The following is a 20275-nucleotide window of genomic DNA, read 5'->3' on the forward strand; positions in this document are numbered from 1 at the left end:
AAGGGAACTATTAAGGCGTCAGCGTCCCAAGACATTTTGGACAATTTCATGCTCCCAACTTTGTGGGAACAGTTTGGGGATGGCCCCTTCCTGTTCCAACACAACTGTGCAACAGTGCACAAAGCAAGGTCCATAAAGACATGGACTTAGCAAGGGTGGTGGAAAATTAACTTCAAGTGCAAACATTCACATTATAATAACAACTAAAACATATAGAATTAAATTTAACAATCTAAAAAATAAAAATTCCATAGTGCTATAATGGTGTGAACCTCCCAACTAAAAAGTTGTTGCACTTGAAGTTAATTTGTATTACAATTATCTGTAGAGGGGTTTCCACCATCCCTGTTAAGTTTTAAAAAAATGTTTACAGTGGGGCAAAAAAGTGTTTAGCCGCTTCAGCCCCGGAAGATTTTACCCCCTTCCTGACCAGAGCGTTCTTTGCGATACGGCACTGCGTCGCTTTAACTGACAATTGCGCGGTCGTGCGACGTGGCTCCCAAACAAAATTGAGGTCCTTTTTTTCCACAAATAGAGCTTTCTTTTGGTGGTATTTGATCGCCTCTGCGGTTTTTATTTTTTGCGCTATAAACAAAATAAGAGCAACAATTTATTTGCAAATTATGGTGGAAAATAAGTATTTGGTCACCTACAAACAAGCAAGATTTCTGGCTCTCACAGACCTCTATCTTCTTCTTTAAGAGGCTCCTCTGTCCTCCACTCATTACCTGTATTAATGGCACCTGTTTGAATTTGTTATCAGTATAAAAGACACCTGTCCACAACCTCAAACAGTCACACTCCAAACTCCACTATGGTGAAGACCAAAAAGCTGTCGAAGGACACCAGAAACAAAATTGTAGACCTGCATCAGGCTGGAAAGACTGAATCTGCAATAGGCAAGCAGCTTGGGAGCAATAATTAGAAAATGGAAGACATACAAGACCACTGATAATCTCCCTCGATCTGGGGCTCCACACAAGACCTCACCCCGTGGGGTCAAAATTATCACAAGAACGGTGAGCAAAAATCCCAGAACCACACGGGGGACCTAGTGAATGACCTGCAGAGAGCTGGGACCAATGTAACAAAGGCTACCATCAGTAACACACTACGCCGCCAGGGACTCAGATCCTGCAGTGCCAGACGTGTCCCCCTGCTTAAGCCAGTACATCAGCAAGGGCATTGAAGATGAAACGTGGCTGGGTCTTTCAGCATGACAATGATCCCAAACACACCGCCTGGGCAACGAAGGAGTGGCTTCGTAAGAAGCATTTCAAGGTCCTGGAGTGGCCTAGCCAGTCTCCAGATCTCAACCCCATAGAAAAACTTTGGAGAGAGTTGAAAGTCCGTGTTGCCCAGCGACAGCCCCAAAACATCACTGCTCTAGAGGAGATCTGCATGGAGGAATGGGCCAACATACCAGCAACAGTGTGTGACAACCTTGTGAAGACTTACAGAAAACGTTTGACCTCTGTCATTGCCAACAAAGGATATATAAGAAAGTATTGAGATTAACTTTTGATATTGACTAAATACTTATTTTCCACCATATTTTGCAAATAAATTCTTTCAAAAATCAGACAATGTGATTGTCTGTATTTGTTTCCACATTTTGTCTCTCATAGTTGAGGTATACCTATGATGACAATTACAGGCCTCTCTCATCTTTTTAAGTGGGAGAACTTGCACAATTGGTGGCTGACTAAATACTTTTTTGCCCCACTGTATGTCTTATTCTCATTTTGATGTGTATTACATGTGAAATCACCTATCACTGGAATTATTGCACTTGAAGGGTTTCCACCAACCCTGCTAAGTTTAAATTCTTATGTCTTTTTTTCAGTTTGATGTGTATTCTACTGTATGTGAAGTTACATATCACAGAGACCGGTACTGTGGTAATATTGAAGTTTATTGAGATTTCCATACATTAGAGGGCGCCACCATTATTGTTAAATTGTTAAATAGTAAGTTAGCGCTACATTTTTTTTTGTGGTATGGGAACGCATAACAGTGCTTAGCAGCAAGCATTTTACTGATAGTTTTTTTATTTTACCTCCAGTAGTTAATTGTAAATAGTAGTGTGGTGATTACCTAATTTTACTAAAGATCAGCATGTGACATTAATAAACATCAACAGATTTCAGTTGTGCCCCACCAGGCCGGCCCCCTCTTGGACAATGTGCCTGTTTACTGAGTTAGTCTCCCCATCCCTGCACTCGGTGCACTGATGGGCACTGATTGGCAGCACTGATGGAAACTGATTGGCAGCACTCATGGGCACTGATAGGCAGCATTGATGGGCACTGATTGCTGGCATTGGTTGACACTTATAGGCAGCACTGATAAGGCAACACTGATTGACGGCACTGATAGGCAGCACTGATAGGCAGCGCTGATGGGCACTGATTGGCACTGATAGGTGGCACTGATTGGAAGCACTGATTGGCACTGATAGGCGGCACTGATAGATTGGCACTGATTGGCAGCACTGACAGGTGGCACTGATAGGTTGCACTGATTGGCACTAATAGGTGGCATTGGTTGGCAATTATTGGCACTGACAGGTAGCACTGGTTGGCACTGACTGGTGGCATTGGTTGGAACTGATTGGCACTGACAGGTGGCACTGATTGGCACTGATTAGTGGCATTGGTTGGCACTGACAGGTGGCACTGATTGGTGGCATTGGTTGGCATATATTGACACTGACAGGTGGCATTGATTGGCACTGATAGAAGAGAGGGGGAGTTTCACATTGAGCAGATTGCAAGGCTTGTAAGAACCACTAAGTGCGTTAAACTGTCATGTAATGTCACTGCTTGCAGAAACAAAACTCGGCGGTGATGTTGGGGGTGGGCGGGACCAAACAGCTATCATACACCAGCTAACGGGATAGGGGCTGGGTGGGCCGCTCTGTGTATGTGGCTCCGCCCCTTTCTATCAGCTATCAAACACCACCCAATGATTGGGCTGCTCTCTTGCAGCATTTCGCAGAACTCGGGAGACAGTCGGCATGCAGCCACACTAACAGGGGGTGATTAGGGTGTGCCCAGGCACACACGGCACACCCCGTGCGCATGACTATGGTAGAAGCACTGAAATTCTTCAAGTCCTATTTTCAGCTGCCCAACTCACCCTGCTCCCCACCCCCTGCCTCCCAGAGCACCAGCTTGATGCTTGCATTAGAGATTAGAAGGCTGAAAAGTGAAATCACTCTTGGAAGGGGGCAGCAGGATGAGCTGAGCTGGCTTAGACAAGAACTTCAGTGTTTCTGCTATGAACGTGGAGTATTAATTGCTTTACAAAGCCTGCAGCTACAGAACTCAGTGAGGACTAGGAATTAGTAAATATCTGAATGTCCATAACCTGTGTGAGTAAGACCATTACCAACAGTGTTGTGGGGCCCGTGTCCCTCAACAAACTCAATGAAGAAAAAGATTTTATGGTGACATGACACAGGACCCAGAAGGCTGCAAAACCATTCATAAAGTGCAGCGTGGCTCGCACACGTGCAGAGGGAAGCTGGCTGTGAAGCCGCAAGGAGTCACACCTGGCTTCCCACACTAAATATGTGGGTGCTGAGGACCCAAAGACCGGTGAAGAACTGGCTTGGGTGAGCACGGCGATGGATCCTTGGACAGGTAAGTGTACTTTTATTAAAAGTCAGCAGCTACAGTATTTGTAGCTGCTGGCTTTTAAATTTTTGTTCCTATGGTGAAGAACCACTTTAAGTGCTGATCTGTTATCCTAATGCCAAATAACCAGTAAGTGAAATAAGTGCAAAATTCTAAAAATAACAAATTACATTTATATTTATGTGACTGCCCATCAGTTAGGGTCTTTCTCCGTATGCTGCTGTAGTGACTACAATTTTACATTCCTTCAACAGATCACACTATAATGAACGCCTTATAAGGCGTTTATTGACTTGCTAGCTTTAAAGGGGATAACTAAAGCTGGTACACACGGGCAGTTTCTTTTTTGGTAAAAAAAACTGATACCATGTTAGTACAGTGATCTCCCTGCTGAACTACTGTGTTCTGATGGGGGTCAGCGTTTGCAGCCATTGGCTGTGAACGCTGATCAGGTGCTGGTCGCTGCTGGTTATCCAGCATGCCCTTTCAACAGAATCCAGACAGGCTTCTGTATACACTGGCTGAATGTCGGCTGGTTTCTGTTGAACCGGCCAATGTTCAGCCCGTGTGTACCAGCCTTAATATTGTTCAGACAATGTGAGAGGTAGACTCAATGTACTGTTTACTGTAATCCTAGAAGCCCAAGGAAAGCAATGAATCATAGCAGTGTAATCTAGAAGCTAAAAGGCAAGCATTATGGTAAATTTATACATACTGAAGACAGTAGTTTCTTTCACCAAGGCAATCAATTCTGAAGAGAAAATGTCCTCTGTCTGCTTACAAGAAAATAGAATGTAATTTAAAAAAAGACTGAAATGATAATGAAGATCAGGCTAAAAAATTACTTTGGAATACAGCAGTTAATAACATACTGTAGTTCTCAAGTTGTTCACTGAGCTTGCATTGTAAGCATACATTCTTCAAACATATTTGCTTTATCCTGCTTGCTGATGTTTTATTGTTCTGGGTAAGATGCCTAATTAAAGCAAAATTAATAGAAATGCTAAAAACTAGTTTACTGGTTAGAAGAGACTTTGTAAGTCTCTGTTGAGAAAAAACAATTTTTTCTAGCAGTTTTGGTGTGTGCGTGTATGCGTGTGTGCATGTGCACCGCAGTTGACACTAATGGAGCCAGGAAATGGGTTGATGTAACTGCAGTATACTTGAACAGTTTCATTATCATTCATGACCCAATAGCCAAAGAAAAAATCCTAGGTAAGTTCCTGCTGAACTGGCTCGAGATTTGAACCGTGTAAGGCCAGCCTAATGCCCCGTACACACGGTCGGACTTTGTTCGGACATTCCGACAACAAAATCCTAGGATTTTTTCCGACGGATGTTGGCTCAAACTTGTTTTGCGTACACACGGTCGCACAAAGTTGTCGGAATTTCGATCGCCAACAATGCGGTGACGTCAACCACGTCCGACGAGACTAGAAAAGGCCAGTTCAGAACCAAGCGCGGCACCCTTTGGGCTCCTTTTGCTAATCTCGTGTTAGTAAAAGTTTGGTGAGAGACGATTCGCGCTTTTTCAGACTCGTGGCTTTCAGATCGTTTTCTGCGGTTCAGTTTGTGCTTGTGGGTTTGTATCTGCTCTTCAGTGCGTGCAAGCAAGTTCCGTGTGACTTTAATTAGTCATTGTGTTCTTGTTCGTTCGTTACTGTTTTTCAGGTCGCTCTTCACAGGCCTTGCTGTTCTTCTGTGCGTTCTGTTACTTCGTTCTGAGCAGCCGACCGTTTTCTAGCCATGTTGCGTATACGTACTCCTCGTAGAGTTCGTGCTGTGCGGGGGCTTGGTGTTGGGGTCCTGACCTTGACACAAGTCCAGTCCATGAACAGGGTGGGGAGGAGTTCATGGACCAAGAATTGGTTGCTTCAGCGTGACCAGTTCTCTCATATGCCTTTGCTCCGTGAGATCCGTGAGAATAATCCTGATGATTTCAGGAACTTTCTCAGGATGACGGACCCCGTATTTCACCGTTTGTTGGCTTCGCTGACCCCCTATATCAGCAGGCAGGATACCTGCATGAGGCAAGCCATCACTCCGGAGCAGAGGCTCGTCGCTACCCCGCGGTACTTGGCGACAGGGAGAAGTCTGCAGGACTTGAAGTTCTCGACAGGCATCTCCCCCCAGGCTCTGGGTATCATTATCCCGGAGACCTGTTCTGCCATCATCCAGGTCCTGCAGAAGGAGTATATGAAGGTAAGATTTTTATCCTTTAATATCACATTTTATTGTATTGAATGTTTGCTAATATATTGTATTTCTTTCCTCATTCCCTAATTACCATGATTGTAATATGCTGTGAATGTCCCCTTTGTCCTCATGCATGCTGGATTTTTATGTCATAATTTTTTTAGTCCTTCATACATATTTGCCTTCAATAACCTCCCCAGCATGCTCTCCTGCCCCTATATTCACCTCATGTAGTCACTTAACAATGTATTTTGTCAGCTCCATAGTTGTGCTTTACCCCAAACAACCCCTAAAATGTTTAGAAATGTGATTTGTGCTTTAAATTCAGGCAGAGTGCCAGAGGCTTTTTTGTGTGGTGTCCCCAAATCATTTTTAGTAACCCTCCCTCCCCCCAACTGCTAAGTCAGCTGACCCCAATTCTCTATCTATCCTCAATCATCTATCTGCTGACTTTGCCAAACCTATACACACTATACCCATCTCTTTTGTGCTCAGATGTATGGATGAATTCCCCAAAGCATGTAGTTCCAGGGCCTGCCTGTATACTTTCAAATGGTACTGTTTAAAGTTTTTGTATCCTATTATTATCTTGACAGGTAATAGCAGAATGTCCAAATGTGCTCAAATGTGTACAATGTGTATTTATATCTTTGTATTATGACAATTCTTACCTGTCCAGTGGGCTGCCAATAGTGTAACTAAGGAGGGGCTGTTCCAAGTAATACCCTGTATTTAGGTATTCATCTCTCAATGAAGTGGAGAGGGTTACCTGTCCAAGATTCCCCCCCCCCCCCCCCTATAATGTTAGAAATGGCCCATGAGAGGGGGGGGGGGAGGGGGAATATGATAGCTGTACCTTATAGTTTGGTGTTAAATTCCCCTTAAAGCGGAGCGCCGCCAAAAAATTTTTTTTTAAAAGTCAGCAGCTACAAATACTGCAGCTGCTGACTTTTAAAACATGGACACTTACCTGTCCAGGGCGCCCGTGATGTCGGCACCCGAGGCCGAAGCGTCTCTCCGTCCTCGGGTGCTGCCGCCTCCATCTTCGGTAAGGGAATCAGGAAGTGAAGCCGTGCGGCTTCACTTCCCGGTTCCCTACTGCGCATGCGCGAGTCGCGCAGCGCAATACGGATGGTCCCTGCTGCCTCTGGGACCCGTGTGTTTCCCAGCAGGCAGCGGGGAGGGAGCAGGAAGTGGCGTAAATAACCGCAGATTCTGCGGCTATCTATGCCGGAAGTGGGTACAGATACCTGTAATATACTGTGTCACCGGAGGGGGGGAGGAATCTGATGAGTGGAAGTTCCACTTTTGGGTGGAACTCCACTTTAATAAATGCTATCTGGAGGTTGGCCAAGAATGTTTGTGTCTAATCTGCTTGCCATGTTTATGTGCAAAAATACTTATTTATTTTTGTTTTCCTCAACAGTTTCCTTCCACGCCACAGGAATGGCAGACTGTGGCCTCCCACTTTGCCCAGCGGTGGGACTTTCCTAACTGCGGAGGGGCAATTGATGGGAAACACGTCCACATCGTCCCACCACCCAACTCGGGGTCGTACTATTTCAACTATAAGGGGTTCAATAGTATTGTGATGTTGGTGGTGGTGTCGGCTAATTAGACTTCTTGTATGTGGACGTGGGGAAGAATGGCCGGATGTCCGATGGTGGAGTCATCACCCAGACGGAGTTTTACAGGCGGCTCCAGAATGGCAGCTTGGACTTGCCACCTCCAGAGGACAATTTGGAAGGACTCCCATTCATCTTTGTTGCTGATGAAGCGTTTGCGCTGGGGGACCATCTTATGCGGCCATTCCCTATGAGGACCCTCACCCCGGAACAGAGGGTTTTTAATTACCGGCTGGCCAGAGCCAGAAGAGTGGCGGAGAACACATCTGGAATCCTGGCCAGCCGGTTCCGCCTATTTCTGACACCCATCCATATGGCGGAGTATAAACTTAAACATATAATCCTGGCGTGCTGTATTCTCCATAACTTTTTACGCCAACATTCGGCCAACTATGCTGGCTCAGTTGGGCTTGAGGCCGGAATGATACATGAAACAACACTGACGGCGCTTGAAAGTGGCCGTCCTGGCTTGCCCTCCCTGAGTGCCCGTGATGTCCGGTTACGATACCTGGAGTTCTTTGCGGGTAGGGGGGCCATCAATATGCCAGCAAATTTGTGAAGCCTTTATCAAATAAAAAAAGAAGAAAAAAGAAAATCTTTGTTGACATTTACTGCTTGTGTTTGTTTTAGATGACTCTGACAGAAATGTGGTGAGTCCTGAAAATGGCGTGATTGTGTAACCTTATACAAAGCACTGTTGGGTGTTATTTACTAAAGGCAAAGACACTTTGCACTACAAGTGCACTTGAAACTGCACTTGAAACTGCACTGAAACTGCACTTGTAGTGCAAAGAGGATTTGCCCTTAGGAAATAACCCCTATTTTCACAGAAAGCAGCAATTAGAGCCCCACAAAAGTGTTGTAGCGTTGAGACAATAATCCACACATTCTTGATGAACAATCTTTTTAATACCTGCACAATCACATGTGCATTTAGAAAAGGTTTTTAAAACAAACCAACATGTTTGTTGTATAACAATTTTTGGGGTAGCATTATAAAAAATAGAAATGTCCATTTAAGCTAAAACAGGCATGTGTAAAACCAACAAGAAAGACAAAAATCTTGAACCTACAAAGGTCACATTTGCTAGAATTTGAAGGCAATATCAGACATGAGTATTTAGGAACTGTGTTTGATATTGCGTTCAAATGGGGTGAAGTCACCCCAGGAAAAGCCAAATTTGGAAGATGCACACAAATTTCCCAATGTCAACATGTGCTAGCTGCCATCACGGGGGATCAAGGGACGTGTTTTGGGGGAGCAACCCCTTCCTCTCAGCTACTTTATTATTGAGGAAGGGGTTGCACCCCCAAAACGTGTCCATTGATCTCCCGTGATGGCAGATAGCACATGTTGCCACACTGTGTGCATCCTCCAAATTTGGCTTTTTGAAAAATCACTAAAACATTTAGAACATTGTAACACACCACAAAACAAAGGGATTTGGAGGGGTTTTAAACTCGCCCCAAAACATCAATGATGTTTTTATTTTTTTTATTAACATCATTGATGTTTTTCTTGAGGTTTTCCAATTGTAAATTACAGCCATGATCGCCCCGATCAGGATCTGGGCACTTTCTGATGTGAAAGGATCTGGATCCACAACATCACGATCACCTAAAAAGAGAGAAACCAAAAAAAAAAAAGGTATCAAAAATATGCCGGCATTCATCTCTTACCTGAACCTGTGGTCGCAGACACTCACCTGTTGTGGTAACAATTTCCACCACGTCTTCTTCCTCCTGCTCTTCTTGTGTTGGGGGGATTTCCCCTTCTTCCAGAGGTGGGGGGTCTGTGGTCTCCTCGGATGAGGGGTGTCCTCCGAGTCTTTTCTCCCCTATGTAAAACAAAAATGGTATACTTAGCACACAGATATTTGATGGCAGAACTATAAATAGGAAACATTGCTTGGAAGTGGGATACAATTGTCTATTTTGGCCAAATTCCAAAATGGAGCGTTTTCAGTGTCCTTTGTCAAGCTTCAATACTTTACCTGTTTTGTACAAGCTTCACAGATGGAGACACCCCTATAGTATACACTGGAGCACCTGTGTGGGGCCCCTAAGAAAAATGGTGTTCTTGCGTCCCACACTAGTGCTCCAGTGTCCAGATGTGAAAACAGCTGCTGAGTGTCCTCTCCTTACACAGAATCTAGTTTGCATTTCATTCTAGTAACAAAGCCATCTACACAACCAAATTAGTTTCAGACAAGTAGGGCGTAAAAATTGTGGCCAAATGCATATGGCCTAAACAATGGTGTTTTATAGGCCGAAAGAAAAATGTTTGATACGAACGAATAATGTGCCCATGAACATGAAAGTTACAAATGTACACTTGTAAGAAAAGCACATGGAGCAGCACGAACGTAAGAAACATAAAGATTAGGAACACAGGACAACTACTTACTTTTTTGCAGCACTCTCCGGATCTTTCTGTACTGCTCGTGTTCTAGTAATTTGAGGTCCGACCACCGCTTCCTGAGCTGATCTTTCGATCGAAGTACCCCGAAATTCCGGTGCAGACTCTTGACCACTTTCGCAATTATCTTGGCCTTTCTGACATTGGGGTTGGGGTAAGGTCCATACTTCTCATCATAGTCGGCCTTCTCCAGGATGTCGACCATCTCCAACATCTCACCAAAGGACATATTTGAGGCCTTAAATCGTCTCCTTCTGGATCCAGACATTTCAGGCTCCGGGCTCTCCTCCCCCTCCCGTAATTAGCACGCACCTGCTGTGTATCCACCATGTGCTCTTCCCCCACTGCGCCAAGCGAAAAGGTGCGGGGAATAGACTAGAAAGAACGTCAGGGGCGGGCGGAGTTACACGCATGTGCAGTGTGTATAAAGCATAACACGCGTGCGTATTACGTACGATCTGTGAGCGGAGGAAGGAGCATCAGAGGCGCCGATCGTGATAACGAAGGTAAGATCTAAACTTGGGCCTATACTGCTTCGAAATGGAAGCCTATATTGTAACAAGATTAGGGGAGTTTGGCCTGACATTAGGGTTTGTCTTGTGTTGTGTTTTGCAGAGAAAATGGGTGGCTTCAATGACCACAACTTCCTTCCCCTGTTCATAGACAAATACAGGGAGCTGCCCTGTCTGTGGCAGGTAAGACACCCCCATTAAAATAATAAACAAAAGAGGCAGGCAGCGCTGGAGAAACTGCTGGAGTTGGTGAAGCCGGTGGTCCCCACAGCAACCATCCCCTATTTAAAAAACAAAATTGGTGGCCCGAGGAGCACTTATCTTAGGGAGCGCAAGAAGGTCACAGATTCCCAGAGGTCTGGAGCTGCAGCAGATGACGTTTATGTCCCCAGGCTGTGGTACTATGAGAGACTGCAATTTCTGTCAGAACAGACTGAAGTCAGGGAATCCCTCTCCACTCTTCCTTCCACTCTTCCTTCCACCCCAGATGAGGCTTCCGATGTCCAAGCTGGGCCTTCCAGCCAGGAAGAAGTGGAGGAACCCAGTTTGAGTCAGGTATAGCATTCTTCTACAGATTTCTGGTCAATAAATAAATGATGTTTACTAGATGTTATTATTGATCACTAATTGCTGATTGAAAAAAGTGTTTTACATATCAATAGACAGTAGTGGGCACCCAAAATTGGGACAAGAATGAAAAATCCTGGGCTCAGAAGGATAGTCTGTTATATTTGATAACATTCAATTTGCAACAGTCAGGAGGTGACAATTGTGTGTGATTGATGAATAAAAAACTAAAACTATGTCCCTTATTCATACACAGGAAGACCTCAGCCAGGAGGAGGTTGTGGAATGTGGCAGTCAGGAGGAGGCGGGGATTAGTGGCAGCCAGGAGGAGGCGGGGCTAAGTGTCAGCCAAGAGAAGCCTGGGACAAGGAAGACGACTCACATGCAGGATTCAGCGCTCAGGCTCATTCAGGAGGCTTCTGCGTCCCTCAGAGCCTTACCCACTCCTGAAGAGGCCTTTGCTTGCATGGCTGCCACAAAACTGCAGGGCATGCAGGAGGGTCAACGCAAGCTATGTGAGGACCTGCTTTATAAAGTCCTAACTAAGGGGGTGAGTGGGGAACTAACACCCAAGACCGACCTGATTGAGTTGGACCATCCTCCTCCTCCTCCTCCTCCTGCTGCCCCAACTCCACCACCAGAGCCACCGTATGGAAGGAAGCGTGGAAGGAAGACAAGAGAGTGATGGCCCTGGGTTCAGTCTGGTCTGACAAAAGATGCAGTCTCTTGTATGACCACAGCCTGGGGACACAGATGTCATCTGCTGCTTTCCGGATCTCTGGGACTTCTGGACCAGACTGCACTCCCTTAGATAAGGACTCCTCAGGCCACCAATTTTGCTTGAAAATAGTTGATGTGTGCCCTGGGGGTCCAAGGCTTCTCCCATTTCAGCTGTTTCTCCAGCGTTGCCTCCCTCTTTGTTTGGTTGTGAGCCCTTAATAAATGTTTTTTGTTGGAAATTTATACTCTCCTATGTGTGTTTTCATTCAAAAAGGACAGTTTGTTGGTGAGGATTCAGGTACATTTCTAAAATACAATGTGAAATTAACAAGGGACAACAACACCAAACAATCTCCTACAGATTAAATAGAACAACATATCAATGGTGTTGTGGTAACTTGACACAAAAAACACACACAAAAATTTTCTGGAGTACAAATAAAAATCCAAAACAACAAAAATCAATACAAACCAAAAATAACTAATCTGCCTTAAAACCAAAAAAAAAAATACAACACCAAAATAATGTTGTCAGATGTGACAAATCAAAATATATTGAGGGAATCCCGATAAATAGTAAAGAAAGAAGTTTGTGAGAAGTGTGTGTGAATATGAGCAGCAAAACTACTTAATTCTTCTCACATTATAAAGAAGAAGAGAGTGCGCTGTATTAAACCATTTTTTACATTGCACCGTGGCGAAAGTGCTGTATCCATTGCGAATGCTAAGTTTACCAGACCGAGCTGTTCCGTGTCGGAATTTCTTCTGCGTGGCACTTTGTGCGTCGGAACAGGCCACACACGGTCGGAATTGACGCGATCTGATTTTGTTGTCGGAAAATTTTATAGCCTGCTCTCAAACTTTGTGTGTCGGAAAATCCGATGGAAAATGTCCGATGGAGCCCACACACAGTCGGAATTTCTGACAACACGCTCTGATCGGACATTTTCCATCGGAAAATCCGACCGTGTGTACAGGGCATAAGAGTTAAAGTTGCTGTTACTCCTACCTATACCCAGTGAAGTGACTAGTCTCAGATGATACACAGAGGTGAAACAAATCCTCCTACATAAGTTGTACATGTGTACTGTATTTAAAGCCATTTGTCCTGTACATCCCTGTAAAACTCAGAGATGAAAAGGATTTGTCACAGACTCACAAACAGGGACAGGGAGCTGCAATTGCACAATGTACAAGAGCTCTGAGAGCTGACTGGAGGAAAGGGATACGCCCCCTTTACACAGCACACAGGAGCAGAGCTGTGATTGTCAACAACAAGCTATGTGCTGGAGATTCCTTCCCTGTCACCTTTTTAGATCTTGGTGTCAGGAAAACCTGTCAGAAGTGACACATGTTAATAACAGAGGAACTAGACAGCAGAGAGAAATGAAACAGTGCTTTGGAGAGAGGTAAGGAAACACTATAGGAATGTGTGCTTGATTCAGATTTTATGTCTTGTGCCCTGTACACATGACCGGTTTTCCCGTTGGAATAAACTCTGAAGGTTTTTCCGACGGAATTCCGCTCAAGCTGTCTTACATACACACGGTCACACCAAATTCTGATGTGACGGGACTAAAAAACGGAAGTTCAATAGCCAGTAGCCAATAGCTTCCGTCTCGTAGTTGCTTCAGAGCATGCGTCGTTTTTGGTACGTCGGAACAGCATACAGACGAGCAGTTTTCGCAATAGGAATTGGTTCTGTCGGAGAAATTTAGAACTTGTTCTCTTTCTAGGTCCGTCAGAATTTTCGACGTACAAAGTCTGATGGGGCATACACACGATCGGAATATGCGATGAAAAGCTTCCGTCAGACTTTTTCTGTCGGACATTCCGCTCGTGTGTACACGACATGAGGTTTATAACCACTTTAAGTGTGCCATAATGTGAAAGTATGCAGTGCACTGTAGCAAGAGCTCCTTTGGCCAACTCCCCAGTTTAATTTTGCTTTAAGACATCCATAAATTGAACATTAGTACACGCCAAGCAGGGTACTAAGAATACTGTTTATAGCTTCTTGTATAAATTCTTTCAATTTTCTTTTTCTTATACAGGTGTCGTGATATGCAGAATCAATTTTCATAAATTACAAAATACACACCCTGAGGCATGCAACTCAACATGAGAAAATTATATTTTCAATCTTGAACAAGCTGAATTTAATATTTTAATGTTTTTGACATTCTAATAAACCCTCTGACTATTATTGTGAGTAATTGTATTTGAATGAAAGGCCCTTTGCTAAGGTTGTGTGAAACCGTTGAAAAAAAACCAAAACAGTTATAGTAAGAAAGGCAACATGAACCAAAACCATTTAACAAAGACACCACGGACATCGTTGCTTCTTTACAAACGTTAATCCGAAAACAAATCATTTTTATCCACTATGACCAAATGTGCAACAATTTCAATTGTTTTCTCTATGAATACAGCCTAATAATACTAATTTGCATTTAACTATTTGTGGCTTGTTGAGATGGCCATGAAATTCGGACGGTTCAGCAGGGATCAGCAGAATTTTGATCAGCGTGTGGCCAGCCCTGTTTGGCAGAAGTAGATCATTAGATGTCTTGGTGGGGAAAGGGGGGAGTTGGTTTCCTCTGTCCATCTCGCTTGAGTATATAGAAGAATCTTTTTTTTTTTTTGTTCGGCCCGCTGGCTGTTCGAAAAAAATAGTGATCTATGGCAAGCTCAAGTCCTCTCTGAACAAGGTATGGCTACCATGATGGCTATAGAATAGGGCTCCAGGGCTGAACAATCTTGCAACCATCCTTGGGCCTACAAACGCTCACCAGTTCGGAGTCTGTGGTGACATCAAAGAACCAAAATCGAAACACCTTTGTTAGACTGCAATGAAAATGTTTCTATAGTAATGGATCTAAACATACAAAACACCAATTATCAACAAATCAAAAATGAGTGGGGGGTATGAGATCATAGACACTGGAGAGTAAGCACACTCAAAAGTATACATGCATCAGGATAACATACAGAGTAATTATATTATAATTATATCATGTACAATGTGCACATCAATAAACACTCCTCTTCGAAAATAACCATGGGATCCGGGATTTTCCTGTGGATCTGTTCATGCACTGCAATGTCATAGGTTGTCATAGGACCTATGACATTGCGATACCTATGCAGGAAAGAGGAGGCACTTAACGGCTTGAGGCGGACATTGTGGCGTGCAAGGCCACATAGATACTTTTTTTGCTGACCCACCAGGAATTTTAGGGTGATCTCTGATGTAGATGGATGTGACCAGCAAACCAGTTGGACACTTTTTGGTATACCCACTATATGCTCCCTACAATAATCTTAGGCATGAGAGGAGACCCTGTACAACGCTGCTCTACTTGACATTACAGTTGATTATGTTGGGGCATGAGTATACACATGAATTGGAGAGCTGGATGTCTGAAATGCCTAAGCTGCAGAGTGCCCACATCAAGGCTCCTCTTGACAAACAGAGAAGACTTGACAAGGGCACTGCAGCTTACACATACATTTGCAAATGTGTCTAAACAAAACCCTATGTTTTTAACGTAAATTGTTAGACAGGGTCAATTTGGTTGTTTTGCAGGGTAGCTGGTAAATATGCTGGGAAATTTTTTGTTTGTGATGTGCATTGCCCTTCCATGTGCACCTTAATACAAAGGCTAGTTATAGGTTGGGGTGGTTGCTCTTTTTTTGTACAATTTGTTTGCAAATATTCTGAAATATGTGCAAACAAAATTCTCTGCAAGTGTGCTGGAAATCTTTTGTTTGTTTGTGATGGGCTTTCTTTAATTTCCCCAGAGTATCCGACCATGCCCATAATCTAATGTGTGGAAACATGGCTTATTTTGTATTGTTGATTTAAACCACCATCTTGGTCACCATTATTACCTTTGTATCACTGTTTATCATTGATGGGAGGACCCATTAAAGCACATACCTTATGAGGGTTTATGAATACACCCTTAAGCTTAATGGCATAGCTTGATACAGAACGATGGAAATGGTTGCTGCAACCGTGTGGGCAATTTATCTTCTTGTTGGATGTGTACAACTTTTGATATCTATTGTCTGGTGTCATAGGAAATAATGTGCTATATTTTGTTGATGAGAGGTGATTTTTGATGTGCACACTGCACTTCATATACCGTGTTTATTGTTATATGGCATCATGAAGCATTTATGCTTTTCATTGTGCTGGCTCTCCTCTGTCCATATGATCTTTTCCCCCCGACCCCCTTTTGGACTATATTTGTTCTAGAAAACCAGCATTGGCATCATTGTCAAAATTATACATAGGCAAACTCTACCAGGGAGATCTGGTAGGTGGGGTTTTAATGGAGATGTGATATACTATGGTATGGTTTATTTGTGTACAATAAATGGTCTTAAATTGAGGACATGGCTACTGAAATGTTGATCTGTTGATAATTGGTGTTTGGTATGCTTTGATACATTACTACAGAAAACTGTTTATTGAAGTCTAGCAAAGGCGTTTCAACTTTTAGTTCTTTAGTGAACAATCTTGTTTATATGTACAAAAGAAAAGGATTAGAGTGTACAAGACACATTTTTATTTTATTTTGAATATAGCCTAGGGCATTTGACTGAACTCTGTTGTAGGAAAGTCAGGACTGGGCTCACAGACTAATCAGAAGTATTTTACCTCTTCATTGGCATCCATTAGCTTCTTTGTCAATTCTTCCTTAAGAGTTTCAAGTTGTTGCTTTAGTTGATTCTTATCCTCCTCTAGTTCCTGTTTTTCCTTTTCATGTTGCTGATGGAGATCCTAATTCAAGAGATACGGAGAAAATAACTGTATGACCAAAATACTGTTTACAGAACATGCTTTAGGTTTTATTATCTTGTGAAAAGTCCTGAAAGAAATCCGAGCTTAACCAATGTATGATTAAATATTTTCTTAGAAACAGCTATGTCAAGTCTCTGATGAATATGTCAGAGGTATAAGTAGACCCACTGTATTCTTCTCTATAAAGCTATGTTCACACTTTCAAACAATTCTTATGCAAACCAATGTGCCTATAGTGTTAATGTGTTTTTTTGGTGCAGTAAACATAGGCTTAAGGCGTGTTAAATAAAGCACCCCAGATGCCCTCCAAGTGATTTTTTTCCCCACGTACTGATATTTGATAAATGCTTGTCAAACATGCAGTGAATGCTATAGGCACATTTACAGCTCGTTATTATAGACTTGACATGTAGCTTCATTACGGCCACACAGTGATGCAAAGCGACACAAACATACCCCAAATACCTGTTTCTGATGCCAGTGTGAACATGACCTTTTGGTTATAAAAAATAAGTAAACATTTTGGGAACTAAAGCTAATTTATAAAACACAAATCATTTTTTTCATTGTATACTAGCAACTAATTTATTAAACATTATTGCATATTTATGTACCGGTAATACAATAATAAAAAATAATAATAATGAAAAATGCAGTATTGTACCCACTTTCTACTTAGTTTACGCTTATTTTGTGCGACTGTTTCTCTGGGAAGGAGGTGCGCAGGAAAAATATCTGAAAGCATAACTAAAACACTAAACATCCCCTCTTCAATGGCTCTCCAAAATATGTTTATAATAGTAACATTTTTTTTTTATTACTGCTGGTTTAACATTTCACATCTAGAAATATCCTGCATTACCAAACCAGAAGTTTTCATAGTATGCTTAAGCTGCAGTTTACAAGCTCAGCTCCAAAGATTTGACAATGACCTGTTATGGCCATGTAGCCATATTAGGTATAGGTAAGTAAGGCTTACCTATAGGTACACTACATATCTCCTAAATGTGCACCGTTTAGGAGATATTTACTTGTGAAGCTGCCGGTGACGTCACCATTGCATGCGCTCTGAAGGAATGGCATAACAAAGGACAGGAGCCCACCAACCAGGAAGGAAGACCGGGTAAAGATGGAAGCCATGTCAGAGGTGACAGCGCACTGTTGGAGGGCTTCGTTTTAAGGTAAGTTAAGAGTAAGTTATGCGATTCATACTAGCACATTATTACTTTGCCTTGTAGGTTTAAAAAGAAAAAGGCAGTTTACTACTAGAGGGTGTGGTTTAATTAGAGTCTAATGCCCTGTACACACGACCGGTTTTGCCGTCGGAATAAACTTTGAAGGTTTTTCTGACGGAGTTCAGACGGAATTCCGCTCAAGCTGTCTTGCATACACCCGGTCACACCAAAGTCCGACCGTCCAGAACGCGGTGACGTACAACACGTACGACGGGACTGAAAAAAAGAAGTTCAATAGCCAGTAGCCAAATAGCTTTCGTTTCTTACTTGCTTCAGAGAATGTGTCATTTTTAGTACGTCGGAACAGCATACAGACAAGCGGGTTTCCCGATAGTAATTCGTTCCGTCGTAAAAATTTAGAACATGTTCTATATCCATCTGAATTTTCGACGGAAAAAGTCCAATGGGGCATACACACGGTCGTAATATACGATGAAAAGCTCCCATCGGACTTTCTCTGACGGACATTCCGCTCGTGTGTACGTGGCATAAGACCACTTGCATAGTACAGAATGAGGCAGTGTGGGGAAGGGAATGAGCAGCACAGCTTACAGACTGAGGTTGTATGGAATAGGAAATGCAGTGCAGTTTACAAAATGGGGTGATGCAGACTAAAAATTTTATGCGCAGTCTGCAATGATAGAGTGTGGAATAAGAAATGTATAGCACATTCTACAGAAAGAAAGGTGTGGAATAAGGAACAGACAGCACATTATAAAGAATGAGAGCCCCCTTTATATCAGAGTCCCTCTATACATCAGAATAAACCCTTCACATCAGAGTTCTCAGTCCTCTCTTCACATCAGAACCCTCCTTTTACATCTTTTTCTACTTGAAGCTTGTAGCTCTAATATGCTCAACCTACAAAATCCCATTCATTGCAATGGCCCTTGTTCGCATCTGAGCGTTTTGTCGCCTGTAGCAAAACGCTTGGCGCTCACAAAAATACACTTGAGATTGGAGACAGAATGGTCCCATAAGTCACTTCAATAGGAATTCCTGAAAAATGCTCAACATGAGCGTTTTACAAGAGTTTTATGAGTGCAAAACAACAGCTGTCCAATCCTAATTTCCTCCCCCTAGAGCGTTCTATTGGCTAAAATAAAAACACCCAAATCTTGAATACACAGGTAAAATGCTTGTAAAGAGCTTCTAAAACGCTTGTAATACGTTTGCAAAACTCTCAAATAAAAACACCTGCTCAGGTGTGAACGGGGAACAAACATATATCTGTGTTGTGATATTATTTTTCTATGTTACCATTAATAAAAAAATCTTGCTTACTTATTAAAGCAGTGCATCAGATAATAATGATGTGTAAAATGTAGTAAGTTAAAGCAACCCTTCTGAAATTTTTTTATTATGTAATTGGTTGCTGTAGGTTACTGCATATTACCATAGCTCTTTGCACTACCTTACTGAACATGCCATCAACTGTTAAAATAAAGGAACCTGGTTGCTGATAATTTGCCTATAACTCACAACTGAAACCATTAAAAAACTGTAAAACAGGCATTTCACTGCTAGCTAAGACGCAGTGGCAAAGAATTAAGAGTTGAGTCTGCATTCCCAGTGACTCACCATCTTTAGCTTCTTCTTCTCCTTATTTGTAGAGCTTTGTGCTGCCTCAAGCGCTGCTTGATGTTTCCATGACATCTCTTCTAACATCTTTGCATGAGCTTCTTTTAGCTGTAACGTCTCCTCCTCAAATTTGATGCGCAGGTTAATCAGTTCCTTCTCATAACATTCACGTTGGGTCTGCTTCGCTTCATTGATCTTCTGTAAAGAAGGAGACAAGGCAAACACTTTATGTAAGTACTCGCCCATACATCAGTTTTTAGACCCATCAATCAGCCTAAAACAAACTTTTTTTTTCTCTACTTCTGTTCCCTGTGCTTAAATGCATAGACATATAATTAAAACTTTCATTCTGTGATTCAACAGCTATGATTTATTAACACACAGGAGGAAACCCTGAAAGTCAGTAAGCTTGAAATGTCAGGTTAAATCCTCATATCTCCTTCAGGCATTTCAAACAGAAACATACAACTCCATATTAGACAAAGGCCAGTAGACATGTCTAATTAGCCCAGCTCCAGCACATTTTCAAATGTTTTTAGCCCAGGTATTATTTAAAACTTTTGCCCCTTTTAGGCTTTATTTAGAAGGTTTACAGGCAACACATTAGGCCCAACCATTCAGATGACAAAATTTAAGTTTATTTTGGTCATATGGAGGAAGCAACTCACTGGAAAAGACAATTAGAATTATTATTATTATACAGGATTTACACCGATCAGCCATAACATTATGACCACTGACAAGTAAAGTGAAACACATTCATTATTTTGTAACAATGGCCCCTGAAAGTGGGTGGTATATACTAGGCAGCAAGGGAACATGTTGTCTTTGAAGTTGATGTGTTGAATAAAGAAAATAAGGGAAAGTGTACGGATTTAGGCGACTTTGATGGCTAGACTACAGGGTCAAAGCATCTCCAAAACGGCAGCTCTTTCTGAGATGTTTGCGGTCTGCAGTGGTCAGGAT

The 20275-nt window shown here is 42.6% G+C and overlaps 1 protein-coding gene across 5 annotated transcripts in view; it reads right to left on the minus strand.

Annotated features, from left to right (window-relative positions):
• Window positions 1-20275, minus strand: part of FAM184A (family with sequence similarity 184 member A) — a 434097-nt gene that overhangs the window by 111086 nt on the left and 302736 nt on the right. For all 5 annotated transcript variants that reach the window (XM_073627163.1, XM_073627164.1, XM_073627165.1 and 2 more), the window contains 2 exons: window positions 19310-19507; window positions 16350-16472 (listed from right to left, as the gene is read on the minus strand). In XM_073627163.1, the coding sequence (XP_073483264.1) occupies window positions 16350-16472; window positions 19310-19507 (321 nt within the window). The remainder of the gene's footprint in view (window positions 1-16349; window positions 16473-19309; window positions 19508-20275) is intronic.

This window comes from Aquarana catesbeiana, linkage group LG04, assembly GCF_042186555.1.
Source record: "Aquarana catesbeiana isolate 2022-GZ linkage group LG04, ASM4218655v1, whole genome shotgun sequence".
NCBI lineage: Eukaryota > Metazoa > Chordata > Amphibia > Anura > Ranidae > Aquarana > Aquarana catesbeiana.